This window comes from Pleurodeles waltl, chromosome 9, assembly GCF_031143425.1.
Source record: "Pleurodeles waltl isolate 20211129_DDA chromosome 9, aPleWal1.hap1.20221129, whole genome shotgun sequence".
NCBI classification, from domain to species: domain Eukaryota; kingdom Metazoa; phylum Chordata; class Amphibia; order Caudata; family Salamandridae; genus Pleurodeles; species Pleurodeles waltl.
In genome coordinates, this window is record NC_090448.1 from 145,359,687 (window position 1) to 145,380,528 (window position 20,842).

The following is a 20,842-nucleotide window of genomic DNA, read 5'->3' on the forward strand; positions in this document are numbered from 1 at the left end:
TCTACAATTTGCGCCAGGAAGACCGTTAAACATAAATTGAGCAACAACAGTCCTGTAATAAAACAAGCAATAGCAGTCAAATGTGTGTGTCTTTCTTGCTTTCATTGTCATAGAGAATATTTTTTTTTCATCGAATGGGGATCCATGTAACATTGAAGACGACAAGTGAGACTCAGTTGTTTATGATGTCCCCCAGAACACCCCAAGGTTGGAAGCATCTCCCTGTTGTGACATAACCATGATTAACTTTATTATGTACGGCTTGCGCTCCAAATCATCATTTGATATTGAATTTAAACCCTTCACTGCCAGGCCTTTTCCCCCAGGTGACAGGCCTTTTTTTGGCTATTTTGGGCAGTTTGCGCTTAGGCCTCCTAACTTTTTGTCCACATAAGCTACCCACGCCAAATTTGCGTCCTTTTTTTCCAACATCCTAGGGATTCTAGTGGTACCCAGAGTTTATGGGTTCCCCTAGAGGAGACCAAGAAATTAGACAAAATACAGCTAAAATTTTGTTTTTTTTTAAAACAAATGGAAAAAAAGGGCTGCAGAAGAAAGCTTGTGTTTTTTTTCAACAAAGGGTTTGCGGTGCTAAAATCACCATCTCCCCCGCCTTCAGGAACAGACAGACTTGAATCAGAAAACCCCATTTTTCATCACAATTTTGGCATTTTACTGAGACATACACAATTTTTCAAAAATATTGTGCTTTCAGCCTCCTTCGTTTAGTGACAGAAATGGGTAAAATGGGTGTGAAACCGATGCTGGGTCCCGGACACCTAAACATTTCTGAAAAGTAAACAAAATGCTGAATTCAGCAAGGGGTTTTCCTACCGAAAGTAACAGCTAAAATAAAAACAGTATTGAAATTGAGGTGAAAAAAGAGCCATTTCTGTCCACCTTTTTTTCTATAACTTTTTCCATCTAAGGCAGATTTTTATAAGCAATATATCGTAATATTCGCTGGACTCTTCTGGTTGTGGAGATATATAGGGCTTGTAGGTTCATCAAGAATCCTCGGTATCCGGGGCCAATAAAGGAGCTGCACCTTGCAATTAGTTTTCATTGTATACCGGGTATACAGCAATTCATTTGGTGAAATATAAAGAGTGAAAAATAGGTATCAAGGAAACCGTTGTATTTCCTAAATGTGCACAAGAAAAGGTATGGAGAAACAGTGGTTATTTGCACATCTCTGAATTCCGGGGTCCTCATACTAGCATGTGATTTAAGGACATTTCTCAAATAGACATCTTTTTTACACACTGTCTTACATTTGGAAGGAAAAAATGAAGAGAAAGACAAGGGGCAATAACACTTGTTCTGCTATTCTGTGTTCCTCCAAGTCTCCAGATAATAATTGTACCTCACTTGTGACAGGAAACGAAATATGGACACATCACATTTTTACATTGAAATCTGATGTGTTTTTTGGAAAGTGGCTAGCTGTGGATTTTGGCCTCTAGCTGACAGGAAAACCTACCAAACCTGTGCATTTTTTAAAACTAGACACCTAGGGGAATCCAGGATGGGGTAACTTGTGGCACTCTCACCAGGTTCTGTTACCCAGAATCCTTTGCAAACCTCAACATTTGGTAAAAAAAACTTTTTCCTCACATTTCGGACACAGAAAGTTCTGGAATCTGTGAGAAGCTACAAATTTCCTTCCACCCAGCATTTCCCCAAGTCTCCTGATAAAAATGATACATCACTTGTGTGGGTAGGCCTAGTGCCGGTGACAGGAAATGCCCCAAAACACAACATGCACACATCACATTTTCCCAAAAGAAAACTGACGTGTTTTTTGCAAAGTGCCTAGCTGTGGATTTTGGGCTCTAGCTCATCCGGCACCTAGGAAATCCTAGCAAACCTGGACATTTATGAAAACTAGACACCTAGGGGAACCCAGGATGGGGTAACTTGTGGCACTCTCACCAGGTTCTGTTACCCAGAATCCTTAGCAAACCTCAAAATTTGGCAAAAAAAACACTTTGTCCTCACATTTCGGTGCTGTAAAGTTCTGGAATCTGAGGGGAGCCACAAACTTCCTTCTGCCCAGCATTCTCACAGGTCTCCAAGTAGAAATGGTACCTCACTTGTGTGGGTAGGCCTAATGCCCGCTACAGGAAATGCCCCAAAACACTTTGTGGAAACATAAAAATTATCAAATTCAATTCTATCTTTTTTGCCGGGGGGTGAGAGGGCACCTGTGTTTTTGGTCCTGGGCTCAGCAGCCATCTAGGGAAACCTACTAAATCCAAACATTTCTGAAAATTAGACACCTGAGGGAGTCCAGGGAGGTGTCACCTGCGTGGATCCCCCACTGTTTTCGTACCCAGTATCCTCAGCAAACCTCAAATTTAGTTAACAAATCACATTTTTTCCCACATTTCTGTGTGGGATCATTGCACCGGTACAAATGTTTCTACCACCAAATGTCCCCCTCAGTCTCCTGATAAAAATGATACCTCACTTTTGTAGGTGGGCCAAGTGCCTGTGACAAGGAAGAGCCAAAAACATGTCAAAATTGAGGGGGAACAAAGCAGTTTAAAAAGGGGACAGTTTGAAAAAAAATGTTTTTAGGTTAACAAGTGGGGCAGAATTTTTATCGGTATAGATACGACAATGCTGGGTGGTAGGAATTTTGTGAATTCCTGCAGATTCCAGAAGGTTCCAGCACAAAAATGTGGGAAAAATGTGTGATTTCAAGCAAAGTTGGAGGTTTGCAGAGCATTGTGGGCAAGAAAATGGTGCAGGGTGCATGTGAAGCACACCACCCTGGACTCACCCAAATGTTTAATTTTCAGATGTCTCTCGTAGATTTTTCTAAATGGCAGCATCCCAAAGTCCAGAAAGTGCAGTGCTCACCATTCCATGCGGGACAATTTTGAGAATTAGACAAGCTCTCATGGCCCAAATGTAAAACCAAAACCCAAAATAATCAAATGTCTTGCTTCCCATTGGGATAAGATCTTTCAATGTGCAGGGGCGGCCTTTCTTCAGTGACCACTCAACCCACAGAGTGCTATCTTTGTTGTAGACCCCTCATATGTATCATGTTGCAACATCTAATTATCCCAAATGCTGCCTTTGCACATATGTTTATAAAGAAGTTCAATGCATATATGTTTCTCTTACATTTTGTATGAATATTCTTTTTAATAGATAGAAGTAATCACTAACTTCCTAAAAAACTGTTTGGCAGTTAATAATACCTCGTTGGACATGGTTGCTTTTCAATAGTATTACCCTGTCCATCCTAGGTGTACGGGTTACTTCTGTCATAATTTTCTATACTCTTAAATCTACAGCAGAGTGCATAAGCATGAAGTCAATGAACTGCAAGTGTCTGTGCAAATGGCAGTTTGCTTGCTGCATGGGTAAATGTAAAAAGTGCCTAAACAAACATTGGTTTTCCAATTACTGAAAATGATTTTGTGAATGATGAGAAACATGCAAGTAATACATGTGTTAATGTTAGTGAGTACTAATAGAGTATACCATCTAACCAAATTGCATTGGAAAAGTGAAAAGGTTTGGGATAAATGTGCCTACTATTAAAGGCACAGTTTTATCATGTTAAAACCAGACAACGTAGGAAACAAAGGTTGATCAATAATGAAGGTTCCCTTGCAGTCTTTACAGTTCTATTTTTGCTTCTAAGTTGTGACGTTCAGATGGAAAGGAAGTCTGCCGCTAGGAAGGGCTGATGGGGAAGCACACGGAGTGGGGATGAGGTCAATAATAATAAAAAATAAACACTTACCTGTCGCCTCCACTGCTCCTGCCACCTCTGTGCTTCTGCTTTACCCCCCACCAAATCTAGACACTTCTCTCATGCTGTTACATAGCATGAGAGAATTGCCAGGATTGGACTGAGTGGGCTGAAATGCCACTCAGTGAGGGAGTGGAAGGCTGGGCTTGGTCTCCACCCAGCTGTGCAACACATCTAGGTGGAGAGTTGAAAGTGCGCTTGTTAGTATGGCCACTCTCAGATGGCCGGACAAATCAACATGTGCACTTAGAGTGCACTTAGCACTCCTCCCCCTCCCCGACGCCGAGGATGCTGGCTCCGTCCCGCCCTGACTTAGCAGAAAAATAAAATGATTAGAAAATGCTTTTATTATCATTTTATTTTTCTGCTTCCTTCAACAGGGGGGTGATGCTCCTCCGCCAAAGAAGAAAGGCCGCCCGTCAGTCAACCTTATTCCTCAATTGGTCTGGTGTTATGCCATCCATATTTTTCTTCTGCCCATTACAGCAAACAGCATGGGTCAGCGGGTCAGCCCACTTCAGCCATCAGCTAACTTCTTTCTGAGTAACAGCATTCTGCTCTTTCACAAGTAGTACATTCCTACAATAAGTAGTTCCTCTCAGTACCAGAGACAACTATATCAGTGTGTGCTTTTTGAGACAAACATATTTGCTTTTTTCCAATTTCTCTTAAATTGTTGAGGGCCTGTCAGTTCCTTCAACAATGTTTTATGAAAATCATGGTAAAACCAAACAACTCTTGGCAAAGCCAAAAGGTTAGCATCCAATACCATACAGATTGGCTTTGTCAATGCTTGTTTCAGAAGCAGTTACAACCAACCTTTTATTGGTGCCAATGGTAAACTAATTTGTGTGTGGGATAAAACTACATAAATAATAATGCTTCTATTCATAAATGTGTATACATTTCAAATTGTGACACTATCAGCTTACCACACTTTTTCTTATTCTTTAGACATAATACGAGCCCTTTAGAGTTAGCTTACCTACATGATACCAAGGGTAGTATGTGTCTGATACGCCAACAGGTTTGAAAAAAAACACAGACAATGGTGTGTGCCATTCTTCATTTTCCTGAAAAGTTTTTTTCAGACAATCTACCATACACAAGTGTTAATGTTTAGCAAACTAAACTGTATGTCTTTACTATAATCTATATTCAATCATGTTTTCATCACAGGTCCGTATGTTCACCTATCTGATAGGCAGAGAAGCTGCATTTGCTGACAACTTGAAATGGATGGCCTGTGCAAACAAAGGTAAGTTACCTCTAACAGTAAAAAATGTGGGGTACGATTCACAAAGGTAAACTTAGACCAAAACTCTAAGTTTAGACCAAAAGTCTAACTTTGGACCAAAAGTCTAGCTTTACTCATGGTAAAGTTAGATTTTAGGTCTAAGTAAGTTGAGACCAAAAGTCTAAACTTATGCAAAAGTCTAACTTTACCAGTAGTAAAGCTACCCTTTTGTTCTAAGTTTAGACTTTTGGTCTAAACTGAGACTTTTGGTCTAAGTCTACCTTTGTGAATCGGGCCCGTTTGCGAGATGCATATGCACTGACCCTGGTTAAAAGCATGCAGGTGTTAACACAATTATTTGCCTATAGTGCTAATGAGGGCTAAGCAAATTAATAACTATGCATGAGATAAACCAAGAAGCATCAACTTCTGTTCAAATGAAAAATCTGAGATTATTTCTTCAACACTTAGAGTAATAAACTGTTATGCATACACTGGGCACGATTCATAAAGGTAAACTTAAACCAAAAGTCTAAGTTTAGACCAAGAAACTAACTTTATTCGTAGTAAAGGTCGACTTTTGGTCCAAGTTTAGACTTTTGGTCTAAGTTTAGACCAAAATTCTAAACTTGGACCAAAGGTTTAGCTTTACTATAAGTAAAGTTAGACTTTAGGTCTAAACTTAGACTTTGGGTCTAAGTTTACCTTTGTGAATTGGGCCCATAACATTTTACCACCCACACCGCTTTAAGCCATATGGTAGAATCTCTCCAGTTATTGAAATACATAGTTTTGCCTAACCTATTTTGTAATGTCTTTTGTTTGAGGGAAATTACATCAACAAATTCTCAACACTAAGAACCATGCCACCTCAACACTGTTTCAAATTGATGATCTTTGTTTCTGCAACCAGATGCCTTTTTATTTAATGAAAATCTAACCTCATGATCTGTACTAGCCACTTTTAATTGAGGTGATTGGTAAGAAGTAATCAATATTTAATTGTTGTTATCATGGCCCAAGTCTGGAATGAAAGCGGGATTAGATAGTCCATCCATTGTTTTTACCCTAATGCTGAGATGTGTCACCTTGTACCCAAGCACTGCAGTTACAGGCACTGGATGCCTGTAACTTGGTCTCGGGGTGTTTGTAATCCTCCGTCCCACTAGCGGCTTCACCTTCATTTGTGAGAGAGGGCCAGGAAGGTTATCTTTGAATCTCCTATTTCTGGAACAGAGAACTTGGCAACATTAACGTCCTATTGATTTAGTAACTGCAAGTCTGAAGCACTTTTGTGCTTTAGAGCAGAATAAAATATACTAGCAGGAAACAAACACAAATTAACAACAAGTTTAATGTTTAACAAATACACCCAGCACATTTTGTTTCCTTACTGAAATAAGCTTAAATGTGTACTTTCAAAGTTACACGTCTGTTTAAAAAACTTGTCACTTTCATCCACTTCCAAGCATAGTTACAAATTGATATGTTGAAAAATAAACAGGACGTAGATAAAGTAAAACCAAAAAATATTCTTCTCACATTCATTTTGGAATTATCTTAGTTTGTAGTTTTTGTAAAGTAGGCCCTTCACCTTTTACGTGAGAATTATTATAAGAGCATAACAACACTTATTGTGACATCACTTCCTGCAACATCATATATAGTTTGCAATAGTAAGCCCACTAATTTCTTTAGGACATGTGCCCTGATTGTGTTATGTTACTTGGTACTTATAAAGAGCAACCTTGCCCAATACAGGACACAATCAGGAAGGGAGCTTGGGCAGCAGGGCCATACATAGAAATATCCTCAGCCATAAATTAAAATAATATTAAAAGGAGAGAAGTGAAAAATTGCAAGGTCAAAGGCTTCATAAGTGTAATTTGGTTTAAAGCTTAATTTTCCTACTTCATGATAATTAAAGCAGGTGAGGTTTATAAGGAAACGTAAAAGAACCCTGCAGAACCTGGGAAGATGCTCAGGACCGCAAGTGACTTGAGCTGCCCCAGCCACCACCTCTTGTGTCTCCCATTCCTTTCCTTTAACATAAGAAGCCTGCTCTAGGATATGGGGCTTCCAGTGGTTAGTAAATGGATGCTACATGACTGCATTCCCATTTACCAGAAACTCTGCAGGACTTTGAGTGAGCAGGGAGCATTGAGTGTTAGAGGGAGCAGGGACGAGTGAGTGTTTCAGCAGTGCAGCAGAAACTCCAACTGCATCCTCACCCTTTGCATGTTCTGGAAGATGTTCAAATGGCTCCCAGTCAGCACCATATGTATAGTCACTCAAGACCTCATCACTAGTCGCTTGGACTACAGCAAAGCACTCTACATAGGAATTACCACTCAGCTCCTAAAGGAACTGCAGACCATACAAAACTCAACAGCTAGACTCATCTTTGACTTTCCCAAGCAGATTCAAATCACCCTACACATCAAAAAACTCCATTGGCTCCCCGTCTACAAGAGATGTCAATTCAAGATGCTGCCCCATATCTACAAAGTCCTGCACAATCAAGGACCGGCATACATTAACCACTGCCTGAGCTTACATCTATCTTCCAGACACCTGCCCTCCACCTTCTTCTCCCTCGCTAACACACCCCCATCTGCCAAAGCAACAGTGGAAGATGCTCCTTCTCCTACCTCACTGTGAAGTCCTGGAACTGCATCCACCTCTGGACCTCACCCTCTCTTCAGGAATTCAGAAAGAAACTTGACTCAAGACCTGGTTGCTCAACTGATCCCACCCAAGTAGTGTGGCTTTCAGCACATGGATACCCTTGCGGGTGATTAACACTCTATAAAGCTTGTTTGATTAATTGACTATTTCTCAGGATTAATAGCAGACCTGGAAGTCTCCCACCAATGGGCAGCCAGTTGCCTGTAGGCAGATATCCTTTCCTTCTTGGATGAAACACCCACCTCCAGGAAACTGGTGACGAGGAAGCAGAACTTTACCTTGTTGAAGTCAACTAACACCACAACAGGCAAAATTTCCTGTATTTAAGAGGCAAGTTTTAGTTTAGAACATGCCCAATTGTCAATGACTTTGGAGTTTGATGACTTTCTGACTTGTAGCTTTGTGACTTTCTATGGTCAGGGAACTCCTCAACTTGCAGTATCCTAATCAGGCATGGTTGTAGTTTCTTTATCCCATATATTATATTTACCTCTGATGTCTCACGGTCACTGAAAACTGCGGTTTTGTCACTGCAGAAAAGTCACACGCAGTAAAATATTTCAAATAAACAAAGACAGCAATGGTATTTTGCATGTGATCTACAGGCTATCATCATTAAAGGTATTATGTTTTTCCTTTTGTATTTTGATCTTTTAAATGATATTTTGCCAAAGTGAGTAACCCTGCTTACCACAGTAAAAGGGCATCTTTACATAGGTTTGACGGTCAGTTGGGTGTTTTGAAAATGCTACAAGATTGCCTTAACATAATGTCTAGCCCATGTGCACTATTCACACAGGTATCGGGAAATATATACAGTGTTTAGGTAAGGGAGGATCTGTCCGTCTTCGACATGTATCTGTCATGCTCCCTTAGAGCTATCTTTCAGATTTTACAAATGTCACAATCTGAAACAGTGATAATGGAAGTGTCATTCAGGTTAAACTGCTCCTACTGATTGAACATAACAAAGATTAAATGAGCAGATTCTCAGTATCACAGTAAGTATCAGCACAGAGCAGGTATCTTTTTTACTTTTTACTATTTTGCACATCCACTTTCCACTTTGCCTTACCCATTCTATGATGGATGCTGTATTGGGTATTTTAAATACTCAGATTTAGTTTTTGCTATTGCTTGTATTGCTTCAAATACACATTATGGCCCTCGCTTATGACTTTCGCCGCCTTTCTGCAAGACCGCCGAAGCCACGGGCACCAGAAGACTGCCCACCATATTACGAGTGCTGCTGGAATTTTGTCACATTTTGGTTGGAAATCCAACAGTAGTCGTGCTGGTGGGTGGAGGTGCAGGGGCGATTCCACCACCAGCCCCACCCTGCCAGAAGGACTCCGCCTGCCATATTATGGGTAATAATATGGCGTGGGGGTGTCCTGATGGCGGGGTACTGCCGGAGGTGGAAGCGCCCGTTCCTGTTCCTTGCCAGACGACTTCCTCCCTGGACCAGGTAAGTCGATTGTCCGACAGGAGAGGGGGGTGGGAGAGTGGGGGATGTTGTGTGTGCGTGTGTGAGTGGGTGTAGTCTGTGTGTGTGCATGTATGTGTGTTTGCATGTATGAATGTTGTAGTGAATGCGAGTATGAGTGTTGTGGTGAATACGAGTATGAGTGTTGTGGTTAATGTGAGTATAATAGTGAATGCGAGTATGAGTGTTGAAGTGAATGCGTGTATGGATGCATGTGAGTGAATGTGTGTATGTCAGTGTTGGTGAATGAGCGTGGGTGCCTGAGTATGTGTGCATGTATGCAGGGATACAGGTGGAGTGGGGGTGCTGTACTCAGAAGGCAGGGGGAGGGAGGGAGGTGCTGTACCTGGAGGGAAGGTGTGGGCGGGTAGAGGGGGTTTGGGGTATTGTGCTTGCTGGGGGCTGGGGGAGTTGTCTGCTGTAAGAAATTCCCTGTCACTGGTAGCCTTTCCGCCAGGGTTTTTGTGACCGTGCTACCGCCTCAGAAACCCTGGTGGAAAGGCAGCTCTTAATACCGCCGGCGTCTTCTGTGGACCAACGGGTCAGAGATTCTCTTCTATGGCCCTGTGGGTCCAACCACCTTGGTGATCTGAGCAGAGATGTGGTGGGTTGGCAGAGGCCAACCCGCCACACTCATAATGTGGTGGCCTTCTGCCACAGTGGCCCTAGCAGTCAGTAGACCGCCAGGGTCATAATGAGGGCCTATATTTGGCTTCTGCAGAGTGCATTCAGGCTTAGTGCAGTCTCTCACTTACCCTCGATTTTTGTTCTGATTCCAAGTGCCAGGTGCGTAACACAGGCCCCTGAAGCCCCTGAAGCCCCTGATGTACAAGGGAGCCCCCAATACTCCAGGTTGCTCTCAAACTTTCAGGAGGAGCCCCAATCAGCTCAAGGCCAAAAAATATCTGGAAGATATGGGCGAATCAGGCTCCTCATCACATTCTTCAGGCCGGCCACATTATTCTCTGTTATGCCACTGCTTCTAGTCCTCCTTCTCTTTCTGCTCCTAAAAATGCTTTTGCCCTCTTTTTCATTTACTGCACTTGATAATCCCACTTCTTTACAATAAAGGGAGGTTTCTTGCTACTGGATGCATCTTGCCTACGTAGGCCCTTGCCAGTGGCCCCTTATCACTTCATTCTTATTCATGCAGGGTTTTTTTTTTAGCACAGTGCTAGGACTGATAAACTCATGTTAATAACTGCAAGGTCTCCAATGCAAAGTGAATAGACAAAAATAATAGATAGTGTTCATGTGGATTATTTGGAAAACAATATTTATTTTTCCTCATGGTTGGAATTATCACAAGAAAACAAAGAAATATTAAATATTTTCAATTGGCTAACCTTATTTTTGGATACTCTGCAAGGATACTGATTTGCAGGAAGGCTAAGCCATCAACTAGAGAGTGGAGACTTGGAATAATCTTTTTTTAAACAAATATGTCCCAATTAAGATCTCTACTTACTACTTAACCCTAGGGAATGGACTTGTATGGCGAGTGAGTAGGGAGAGGCTGCAAATCAAAATATCAAGTATTTTCAATTTATCAATGACAATTCTTTATAGGAGACAATGATGAGAGTTGGAAGATGATTTAGAATATTTATTATCAGTCTTTAGTATCTCATCTTTTATTGAAAGAAAATAACTTGTAACAATAAAAGATCATTAGTATTAATAATAAGCAGAAAAATGCATAAAGGGCGTTCCATACAATTAAATTCGTTAGACTAATCTAGTCGAATCTAAAGGATGGGTTTATAAAGAAAACATTAAATTAATGAGAACAACCCTTAAAAAGTTTGTAAATCATGGATGCAAAAGCATTATGAAACTCAATAAAATGTCCAAAGCAAAACAGGTTTTAGGCAAAGAGGGTCAGAATGAGTCTAAGTGTCAAGTGTAAATAATCTCAAAGTGAGTCTGAGAAATATATCTTAAGAAGGGGTCTGGAAAGCAAGAATGTCTGAGTGTCAGTCCGTCCTTCAAGCCAGCCAAATCCATCAAAAATCCCTCTCTTTCTCTAGGAATACAACTTTTAAAATAAACAAACAACATAACTCGTAACTTCTTTCTTCGTCTCACCATCGGTTCAGCCAATCAAGCATTGTCTTCATGGAAACAGGAGAGCTTTCATTGACCAACCTCTCTAAATAAAGCAGCTATGAAACATTGTATTTATCATGTTCTAACATTGCAACTACACTATCTACTGGATATTGGTTTGCACATCACATTTATTTTTCCATAAGCCTTTTCTATCCAACTTACTCATTAAGAAACAGATTTTGTCATTTCAGACTAAACATTGTATTCATTTAATGAACTTAAGGTTAAAAGAATATATTATTCTATACAGAACTGTTTAGTGTTTCAAACAAAATAAACAGTTAGTCATAATACATTGCTGACCTAGGTCAATAATACCAATTAGGCAAAATATGTGCATTCTTCAACTAAAGTCTACAGATATTGCTGCCTTATGCTTTTCCAACTGCTAAGAAAATACAGAAATGACAAATAAATGTATGTGTTTCTTGTTTTCAGGCCTACATGTTATTTTTTACACATTTAATTCTGCACCCAATATTTTTCAATTAAAAATGCCCTTCTACATCTGCAAGACTACAATGCTCTTTACACGTCAGTAGAGTAGAGAAAAAGGAGACTTCCACTCCTATCACACACTTAACTGAGTGCTGTGCTGAAATTAGGGCAAATCACCCTCACATGTACTGAACCTAAAACCTCTTACCGTTTTAAGAACATATACTGTACACATGACATTGCATTTCTTACTTTATGGTCTAGTTTCTTAAAACAAAATTTGTGAATCTACAGAAATCAATGGACATAATATTGATTTAATGGTGCTAAATTTATGTATGAAATGTGACAAAGGGGAAATCATATTTTCTGATGAAAAGCCTGAACTTACCACGTGGCTTAGTAGCTCCCATTGTTCAATACTATCACTTGATATAGAAGGCACCTTGTAACTTCAAAATGGCTGTTCAATATTACCTAAGGTTACTGATAAGACTGATAGATAACAAGCTAGCACAGATTTTCCTTGATAAGAAATTGGAACAGTGATAATGCACTGGCTGTAACAACTTCTCCCAATTGCATTTTAGCGTGGGCTTACGAAACATCAACACATGCTGCATTTTTAAGACAAGGATGGTATTTTGTCATCAGAGCATCCCAATGTCTCATTGTTGCAAAATAACCATACTTGAAGTATGCACACTGCAAAGGTCCCATATTTCTTTAACAATAGAGCAGCAGAATGAATTCAAGACAACTTGTTTCCCACAGGTGTACTTTAGAAGAGCAAACTCTGTAAAAGGCAATATATGTGTAGTGCCTAATTTATGCTAGTGGTTGCATGTTGTGGCCATTGGCACTCGTTTGTGGTTACTAGGACATATTTTTCATGATCAGCCTTTGAACAAGAGAGGGAAAAGCTAAGAAAACAGGAAGAGGGAGGCAGAGAAAGATAAGAACATAATGGTAAAAGGATTAAAAAGAGCCTGCATGTGAGAGATAAAGAGGCAAGAATTGTACATTGGTGGAAGGAAGAGGCATGAGGTGGAATCAAGACTGAGCACTCTTGGTATGCAGAAGCCCTGGCATTTAGATTTACTGGTGGTTGACACCTAAGAAAAAAATAGGGCCCCTGCACTTATTATTTATTTATTTATTTTGTTTACAAACTAAGCACTAGTGTAAGCAGTTGTATTTAGACTAGGGCATTGACTCCTTTAGCACTGCTTCTGGAGAGTTGTTGGTTTGACACTTTTTTCCTTGGGTTTGTCAAATGTCTCTAAACTTTTGGGAATAACACTTACAACATGTACAAATGTGATTTTTTAACTAAGGTTGATGGATGTCCACTACAAGGAATAAGGCCACAACCCTGTTAAAGTAAAACACAGTTTCAATAATTAAAAACCTGGGGTCAAACCCTTGTTAGCTATGGCACAGAACAAATAGGCTTAACTTAGGGAAAGGTGTGAAGTATGTATCAGTAACAAAACAGTTAAAAAGTCAAAATACAGCACAAGGAAAATTCCCATGTCTAATGTAGAAAAATAGAAACAAAATGAGTAAAATGAGACCAAACAGCAAAAATATCCAATAAGGGAAATTGTAGATATGAACTGTTAAAGACTTACTGTAAAAAGAGCGAGAACAAGTAAATCCCCCACCAGTAGTCACTCTTCGCAATTGACATAGACCTAGCCGTGATTTTATACCAAATGCATTGAAACATGAGTTGGAAACACCAAGCGGGTTCATCACAGTCAAAGATTTTACCTTCTGACTTAGGGCCTCTTTAGGAGTTTGACGGTCCAACGAGCTGACCGCCAAACTCGTGGGGAGGACTCCACCATCATAACAGTGGCATCTCCCCAAGCATATTACAATGCGCCCGCCGGGCTGACAAGTCAGGAACATTGTATTAGGTGTTTCTGCCGGGCTGACTAGCATGAACAGTGCTATGTATTGTCCTCAGTGCCTTTAAGGGAGCCGAGGCCAATATTGTAGCAAACCAGAACTATCAGACTGCACACTCTCTGCAGTGCAGACAGTGCGCATTCCGATGGTGCTGGGCAGGGGGGCCTCTACATTGCCCATCCAATGAGCATGGGCAGTACAGGGCCTCCCTGTGGCCCCGGCACTGGCTTTCCACCAGCCTTTCCATGGCAGGGACCTGAGTTCAGTGCCGCTCTGGCTGAGGACAACTCCGACCGCCATCACCCTGTCAGGAACCATGTTCCTGGCAGGGATGGCTGTCCTGTGGCAGCAAGAGCTCCACTTTTGCAGTGGTCCGACCGTCTTCACAAGGCTTCACAAGCCTCGTAATGAGGCCCTAGGTATTTGAAATGAAATTTAAAATCCACCAACCAGGAGTCTCCAAGCTTTCAGACTTTCTGGAGAAGCTTCTCTTGGTCACTTGCAAGGCTAGCAGGACCTCAGTGACAGCAACGAGGGGCCAGGACTAATTCCAGTACAGACCACCAGCAAGGTCCAGACCAGATCCTGTTGCTACTGGTCAGCTGGAAACTTCAGAAAAAAAGCCTGTTGAAGTTTGTTGTGTCCCTGTAGGCACACAGAAAGTCAGATGAACTAAATCTTGGAGTCCACTTCTTAGTCCTGGGTACAAATGGGAGGCAGACCAGCCTTTCAGGTCTCCAGACAGATCTCAATCAGTAGGGCCAGTTATTTTCTCTTCTTCCACCAATCCAGAGAATGTTCTATTGAGCTGTGGGTGAATGACCAGTTGTGTAGTTTTCTCTAGTCAGTAAATGGGAGTGACTCCTGATCACTCCCTAACCAATGTGAAAACAGTTCCCAGGGTCAATCCTTATGATGTTTGCTCCTCATCCTGCTTGAATGACTGTAAACTATCCCACAGAGCACTGTTCTGTGTAAGGCAAATGGCAAAGTATTTCTGTACCTGAAGGGAGCATATGTGCCTCCCAAGAGTATGTTTAGGGAAGTGAGCAGCCCCATCCTACTCATATTCATCAAATTGTTTCTAGGACCATCCTCCCCCACCCACCAGCCTGGTGCCAAGCTGGTGACAATTACTCTTAACCATGAATGAGGATGCATTATCCTGGTCTCTTTCATGTAAATGATTTTTGAGGCCCCCACAGCAGTCCTTCCTGGGACGAGAGGAGTCACTTTCTCACACCCAGGTCAAAAGGCCTGGGCCTTTAATCCTGCTCTGAGAACAATTTTCACACCTCATTAAGGGAATGCTCTGACAGGGTCCATATGCTGGCTTATGTTAGTTAACCTAGTGTAGGTTCAAGGAGGTAAAGTGCTAAATTTTTAAAAGTCATTTTTCCTAAATATTTACTAAACATACATGCGCTGAACACTGAGAGGGGGGGGAGTACGAGTCCCAGATTGCTTTTGGGCCCCGAAGGTGGCAATTTTCTTGCTCCAGCTGCCCCCACTTACCTGCCAGCAAGTGCTATAAAGCACCAGGGGACATCACAGTGTGGGACGCGCTGAACACTGAGAGGGAGACTACAAGTCTCAGACTGCCTTTGGTCCCAGGAGGTGGCCATTTTCTTGCTCCAGTTGCCCCCACTCACCTGCTAGGAAGCGATATAAAGCGCCAGGGGGACATCACAGCGTGGGAAACACTGATCACTGAGAGGGGACTACGAGTCCCAGACTGCTTTTGGCCATTTTCTTGTTCCAACTGCCCGCACTCACCTGCCAGCAAGCGTGTTAGACCTGACAGCCTTAGAGTGGTCACCCCTAACTTTTTGCCTGCATCCCTCCACTTTTTGGATAATGTTTTTGCTGGTTTTAGGACTCTGCACACTTTACCACTGCTAACCAGTGCTAACGTGCATATCCTCTCTCCCTTAAAACATGGTGACATTGGTTTATACCCAATTGGCTTATTTAATCTACTTGTAAGTCCCCAGTAAAGTGCACTGTGTGTGTCCTGGGACTATAGATCAAATGCAACTTGTGGACCTGCAGCACTGATTGTGCCGCCCACCTAAGTAGCCCCTTAACCATGCCTCAGACCTGCCATTGCAAGGCATGAGTGTGGAGTTTCCCTGCCACTTCAACTTGGTATTTAGAAGTACATGCCAAGCCTTAAACTCCCCTTTTTCTACATATAAGTCACCCCTAAGGCAGGCCCTAGATAACCCATAGGGTAAAATGCTATGTAGTTAAAAAGCAGGACATATACCTGTGTAGTTTATATGTACTGGTAGTGTAAAACACCTACATTCATTTTACACTGCTGTGAGGCCTGCTCCTTTCATGGGCTAACATTAAAGCTACCCTCATATACTGTTTGAGTGGTAGCTTCTGATCAGAAAGGAATAACAAGGTCATATTTAGTACGGCCAGAATGGTAATACAAAATCCTGCTGACTGGTGAAGTTGGATTTAATATTACTGTTTAAGAAATGCCACTTTTAGAAAGTGAGCCTTTCTCTGCACTTAAATCCTTTTGTGCCTTACAATCCACGTTTGGCTGGGTTAGTTGACAGCTCCCTTGTGCATCCACTCAGACAAACCCCTAACACAGGATACTCAGTCACACCTGCACACATTTGCATACTGAGATGGACTTCCTGGTCTGAGAGGGTGGAGGGCCTGACACTTATATGTCAAAGGACAGTAGCCTGCTCTCACACAATGGACTGCCACACCCCCTACTGGGACCCTGGCAGACTGGATGGAACTGAAAGGGGACCTTGTGCACTTCTAAGCCACTCTTTGAAGTCTCCCCCACTTCAGAGGCACATTTGGGTATTTAAGAAGGGTTCCTGACCCTACCAACTCAGACACTTCTGGACAAGATCCCACTGGAGAAGAAACCCTTAACCAGAACCTGCAACCTGACAAAAGGACCTGCCTGGCTGCCCAAAGGACTCACCTGGCTGCTTTTCTGCAAAGAATTGCTGCCCTGCTGTTGCCCTGCTGCCTTGATGCCCTCTGGTTCTGCTGAGAGGTGCTCTCCAAGGGCTTGGCAAGAGCTTGCCTCCTGTTCCTTGAGGTCTCAGGACCAAAAAGACTTCATCCCGTAAAGAACTCCTCGTACGGGGAAAATTGAATGTACAGCCTGCATCGCAGTGAAAAAATGACAGCACGCTGAACCGGAACGACGCAGTCCGGCTCCCCAAGAGGAGATCCAAGCAGTGCCAGCGTTGTGACCGGAACTTCAACACATGCCCACTGGATTGATGCAAAGCTGAGCCGGAACGACACAGCCCAACTTCCTGCGTGAAGAATCGACACAGAGCCTGCTGTTCAACAGAAATTTCCCTGCATCACCCACGGGATCGACGCAGCCCCTGTGACTTCGCCCTGCACACCGAGGATTTCTCTGTATCGGCCCCGGGGCGTCCGAAAACCCAGCAACCAGAAGAGGATCCCAGTCTTTGCGCTGTAAATTGACACAAAGCCTACCCTGCGTGAAAACTTATCGACGCATCTCCGGTGTGCGCTGGAAAAATCAACGCACACCTCCCCGTTTTCCACAGATCTTTTCCTCTTGGGTCCGATGCAGAGAATTTAAATGCAAACCAAGTACTTTGGGGCATATTTATACTCCGTTTGCGCCGGAATTGGGTCGTTTTTTTTTACGCAATTTCCACGCAAAACTAACTCCATATTTATACTTTGGCGTTAGACACGTCTTGCGCCAAAGTCCATGGAGTTAGCGTCATTTTTTAGCGTGGACACCTACTTTGCGTTAATTATATGCAAGGTAGGCGTTCCCGTCTAAAAAATCGACTCCGAGGCATGTGCGTCGGATTTATACTCCCGGGCAAAAATCAAGCCCGGGAGTGGGCGGGTCAAAAAAAATGACGTACGGCCGCTTTTGCGCCGTTTTTTAGCGCCTGCAAAAGGCAGGCGTTAAGGGACCTGTGGGCTCTGAAGGAGCCCAGAGGTGCCCTCCCATGCCCCCAGGGACACCCCCTGTCACCCTTGCCACCCCAGGAGGACACCCAAGGCTGGAGGGACCCATCCCAGGGACATTAAGGAAAGTTCAGGTAAGTATTTTTTTTTTATTTTTTTGTGGCATAGGGGGGCCTGATTTGTGCCCCCCTGCATGCCACTATGCCCAATGGCCATGCCCAGGGGACAGAAGTCCCCTGGGCATGGCCATTGGGCAAGGGGGCATGACTCCTGTCTTTGCTAAGACAGGAGTCATTTCTATGGGGGTTGGGAGTCGTAAAAAATGGCGCAAATCGGGTTGAGGCGAAAAAATTGCCTCAACCTGACTTGCCCCATTTCTTGACGCCCAAGCCCCATATCCCCCTACGCCGGCGCTGCCTGGTGTACGTCGTTTTTTTTAACGCACACCAGACGGCGCCGGCGGCTAACGCCGGCTAACGTCATTCAATAAATACGGCGCCCGCATGGCGCTTTAGAATGGCGTTAGCCGGCGCTAATTTTTTTGACGCAAAACTGCGTTGGCGCAGTTTTGCGTCAAAAAGTATAAATATGGGCCTTTGTGCTTGCAAGAGACACTTGTTTTTTTAAAGACTAAAGTCTCTTTTTATCATTCTCTGAAGTGATATTTCAATGTGTACTTATTGAATCTTGATCGTTTTGACCTTCATTCATCCAGATAAATATCCTATATTTTTCTAAACACTGTGTGGTGTATTTTTGTGGTGCTATACTGTGTTATTGCATGATTTATTGCACAAATACTTTACACATTGCCTTCTAAGTTAAGCCTGACTGCTCAGTGCCAAACTAACAGAGAGTGGGCACAGGATCATTTGGATTGTGTGTGACTTACCCTGACTAGAGTGAGGGTCCTTGCTTGGACAGGGGGTAACCTGACTGCCAACCAAAGACCCCATTTCTAACCAAGCGCTATAGGGGGACATCACAGCACGGGATGTGCTGAACACTGAGAGGGGGACTACGAGTCCCAGACTGCTTTTGGCCCCAGGATGCAGCCATTTCCTTGCTCCAGCTGGCCCCACTCACCTGCCAGCAAGTGCCATAAAGCACATCGCAGCGCAGGACGCACGGGTGCCGCCCCCGGGCAAAGCCTGGGTGAAGGGTGGGCCCTTCCACACCCATCGGAGCCAGAAGGAGGCTGGACTGGGCCACCCCCTTAACATCTATCATCAAGCAGGCCTCGCTGGTACTCTACATTACATTACATTGTATTGCTGTATTCTTCCTCTGGGTTCTATTGCCCTCAAGTTAAAATGGGCAAAAGAAAGGTGAGCGCTATGACCTCCTGTAAAGATAATAATCCCACAGCTTCCATAGTATCATACCATACCACGGCCATGTCCGCACTAAACACCGAAATTAAATTGGTCAAAGAAAGACTGAGGAGATCAAGGAAAATACCTGTTTTCTCGCCCCCTCCCATGTCCAAGACAAGTAACACCGCAACTATGGGAGAGGAGGAGGGCGGGACCCCCGTGGAGGCTAGTAAGGAAAAGAAGGGCTGCAAGATATCAAGCATACAAAAGTGGTGGGTCCTGCAGGATGAACTAAACATCTCCTCTGGTAGAGAAGATGACCTGTCTATTAAAGATAAAGATACCATTGTCTGAGTGGAAGATACTGCTTCTCCCCCTATAAAACGGAAGAAGTCCACCCCTGGGAATTCAAGCATGGCCAAGCCAAAAGCCTCCAAATCTAACGGGTCTAAGTGGGGCAAGCCACCTATAGCTGGGAAAAAACAGAGGGTGGAACCTGTGAGTCCCCAAGATCCCGAGGCCAATTGTGGGGACAAAGCCTACAACGGATCCTTGTTAGAGAAAGCCTTTAAACCTCTACTAAACTTGCTGCAGAGTATAGACTCCACACTAAAACACTTACTGGAATCCACAAAGTGTGGCCTAACCCTTACCTCGAACATGGAGCCGGACACAAGGTCTGTCCCTCAGGCCCAGCACCAGAATATTGTGCTGTGGTACATCATAAGGACCAGCATCCTAGATTAGGAGGACCGAATAAGCTGATAAACACTCCTATAAAGCAGCCCTCCAATATCAGTAGAATTCCATCTAAATCCTTATCTCCACCTCTAGGGAATAATGGGAGAGGACAGGCCCCTGGGAGAACAGGGCTAGTGGAGTTTAAAGCGCATAATTAACCTATGGGGTAAGTACCTACAAATTCTGCAACTTCCACCTCAATGTACCCCTTACGTAATCATGCTAAAATATGTCCCACCCCGTCACTTAATATTAACGAGCAGGATGACCAATTAAAAAATAAAGTGGTCCATTGGCTAAATAAAACACTGGGTAGGGTAAACAGTGAGTGCCTTTGGAGTGGTATTATTGGAGTAAGGATGGTACTTTGGCTGGGTAACAGTAAGAAAAGCCTCCCAGGTGATTGTGTGGTAGTAAATTTAAAAAACCCACAGCAGTTAGAATGGATACTCAAGCAGTGTGAAACCACGCAGGAAAGTAATGTCAACATCCAGGCTGTAACGCTGGGCTATTTTTATAAGCCACCCAAGGGTGTCGGCAGAAATCCTGGTAATGCCGCAAAATGTTCTGTCCCGATTCAGAACCGATATAGTTCTCTGGGCCATTATCTAGATGAAGTTGGTTGACTCAGAGAGAGTGCCAGGCCTTTGACCCATTTGCTCACTCTGACACAAATGATGAATGCAGACATAGTCAATCATAACTGCAGTCACCCTCAAAATATTCCTGCTAGTGGGGGCGTGGGTGAACACAAATTCAGAAAGGAAAAACCCTCTCGACTAGAATTTGGAAGTTGACAGTTTTGATATACAGGGGCAAAATTCAATTTCGCAGCATGTGGGGGGCTGAAAGATCTTCCACACAGTACTGGCAGACACTTTTTTGGAACGTAGCAGGTTTAGGGGAGAAATACCATAGTAATGATTGGCTTGCCTTGTTAGAAAACAAGCAGGTGGTTTGCCTCCAAAAAACATGGGCCAATAGAGTGATTTAAAGCAATGGGTTTCAGTCAGTTACACCCCTGGCTACGCGAAAACCTGTTGGCGCAGCAGTGGGTGCTGATGACGCTGATTGACATCGCCTCAGGCGCTAAGGTAATTAAATGTAGAACGGACTCCCCTTACTATCAACTAGTGTTGCTGTCCATGAAGGACAGCCCGTTAATGCTCCTGGTCAATGTT

At 43.1% G+C, this 20,842-nt stretch overlaps 1 protein-coding gene across 2 annotated transcripts in view; it reads left to right on the top strand.

Annotated features, from left to right (window-relative positions):
• The window catches only part of CACNA2D3 (calcium voltage-gated channel auxiliary subunit alpha2delta 3), a 2,455,990-nt gene that overhangs the window by 1,396,983 nt on the left and 1,038,165 nt on the right, over positions 1–20,842 (top strand). For both annotated transcript variants that reach the window (XM_069206447.1, XM_069206449.1), the window contains exon 12: positions 4,955–5,033. In XM_069206447.1, the coding sequence (XP_069062548.1) occupies positions 4,955–5,033 (79 nt within the window). The remainder of the gene's footprint in view (positions 1–4,954; positions 5,034–20,842) is intronic.